The following is a 1,391-nucleotide window of genomic DNA, read 5'->3' as shown; positions in this document are numbered from 1 at the left end:
GCGCTAACTCTGAGCTCCTGGCCGTCCGGGTCGGCCTCTCCACCCCACCCACCCTGTTCGCCGGCCCCTGACAAAAGGCAATAAAGACGTGGCTCTGTGCGTGCTGCTGGTCTCTGTCCCGGGGCGGGAGAGCGCCGTGCGCTCCCCAAGCGCGCAGGGCAGAGGCCCAGGAAAGCCCAAGGCCGGGGTGTCCCGCACGACGACGCGGGAATCTGCGAGTCGCTCTGCAACCTGAGGGCGAGGCAGGCTCCACAAGGACAGACACGGCCTGTGAGCTTCAACAGGGAACCTCCACAGCGCTTTACCAGGGGTAGAGGTTCCGGGAATGGGGGGTGCAGCCAGAGGCGAGGGTACAGAAAGCTTTAGTTTTATCAGTACAGGAACATGAGACCTCTCCAGCCCTGTTTATCTTATGTCGAGGTGAGGTCTCCCTGAATTTATGCAGGACAGCCTCAAATTTGAGATCCTTCTGCCTCTGCCTCCCCAGTGGCTGGTATTACAGGCCCAGGCCACCACAGCCGGCCACGGGAAGTTCTCAGGCAGAGGAGGGGGAGACTTTTCTGCAGCCCCGGCCAAAGACGCCTGTTCCCCCAAACCCATTCCTGGCAGTCCTAATCCCCAGCATTCGGCATGTGGCAGAAGTTGGAAACGGGGCCCAGGGGGACGCGATCCGTCAGGATGAGGTGAAACCAGGAACCTCGCCCACCACGAGTCCGGTTCTTATAAAAGGGGATTCGGGCACAGAACCTGGACCCACGGGAACCTGAACGTAGGCACTGGGTGGCACAGCTACGAGCCAACAGGTGCCAAGTTATGCCGGCGACTGGCCGTCCAGTTGCCTTCCCCTGGACCCGGGCTGGACTCCCGGCTTCAGGGTGGTGGGACAGCAGCTTTCTGTGGACGGCGGCTTTGGGAGATTAACACGACACTAAAGCATAGAGACAAAAAGCTGTGGCGCTGTTTAACAGGGGAGCCCCGAGACGCCCCGCTCGGGTGGGCTGGGCATGCCCAGCGCCCACCTCCGCTGCGGCTCCGCCCCGCCCCGCCTGTGCCCCGCCTGGGGTCCGTCTCGCTCCGAGACGCTGTCGCAGGACGGAGCCCAGAGCTGGGATTCCGGAGCCTGGCGGTCTCCGAAAGTCTGTCCATTCCGCCCGCGGTGCTGAGAAGCAGTTCGCCCGGTGCCTCGGGCAGCTGAGTGGGAAACGCAGCCCAGCCGTGCTTTTGCGAGTTGGGGTCCCAGGTCCTCCCGACACCCCACCCCCGGCGTCGACACCCGGTCCACCGAACCAGCCTCTTAGCCCTTCTACCTCCCCGGCGGCGCCGCAGGCTGGGATCCGGCGAAACACTCCGACTCCGGCAGGCGGCACTGTGAACTACAAGCCAGCCCGGAC

At 64.0% G+C, this 1,391-nt stretch overlaps 1 protein-coding gene across 1 annotated transcript in view; it reads left to right on the top strand.

Moving 5' to 3' along the window:
* Kcnh4 (potassium voltage-gated channel subfamily H member 4) overlaps window positions 1-1,391 on the top strand; it is a gene marked incomplete at its 3' end in the record, with an annotated part of 15,079 nt that overhangs the window by 841 nt on the left and 12,847 nt on the right. Inside the window, exon 3 of the mRNA XM_010635556.1 lies at window positions 1,092-1,368. Within this exon, the coding sequence (XP_010633858.1) occupies window positions 1,092-1,368 (277 nt within the window). The remainder of the gene's footprint in view (window positions 1-1,091; window positions 1,369-1,391) is intronic.

This window comes from Fukomys damarensis, unplaced genomic scaffold, assembly GCF_012274545.1.
Source record: "Fukomys damarensis isolate Sample0158 unplaced genomic scaffold, DMR_v1.0_HiC HiC_scaffold_13, whole genome shotgun sequence".
Lineage (NCBI taxonomy): Eukaryota > Metazoa > Chordata > Mammalia > Rodentia > Bathyergidae > Fukomys > Fukomys damarensis.
The sequence above is the reverse complement of the archived record's forward strand: the minus strand, read 5'-3'. Positions and strand labels throughout refer to the sequence as shown.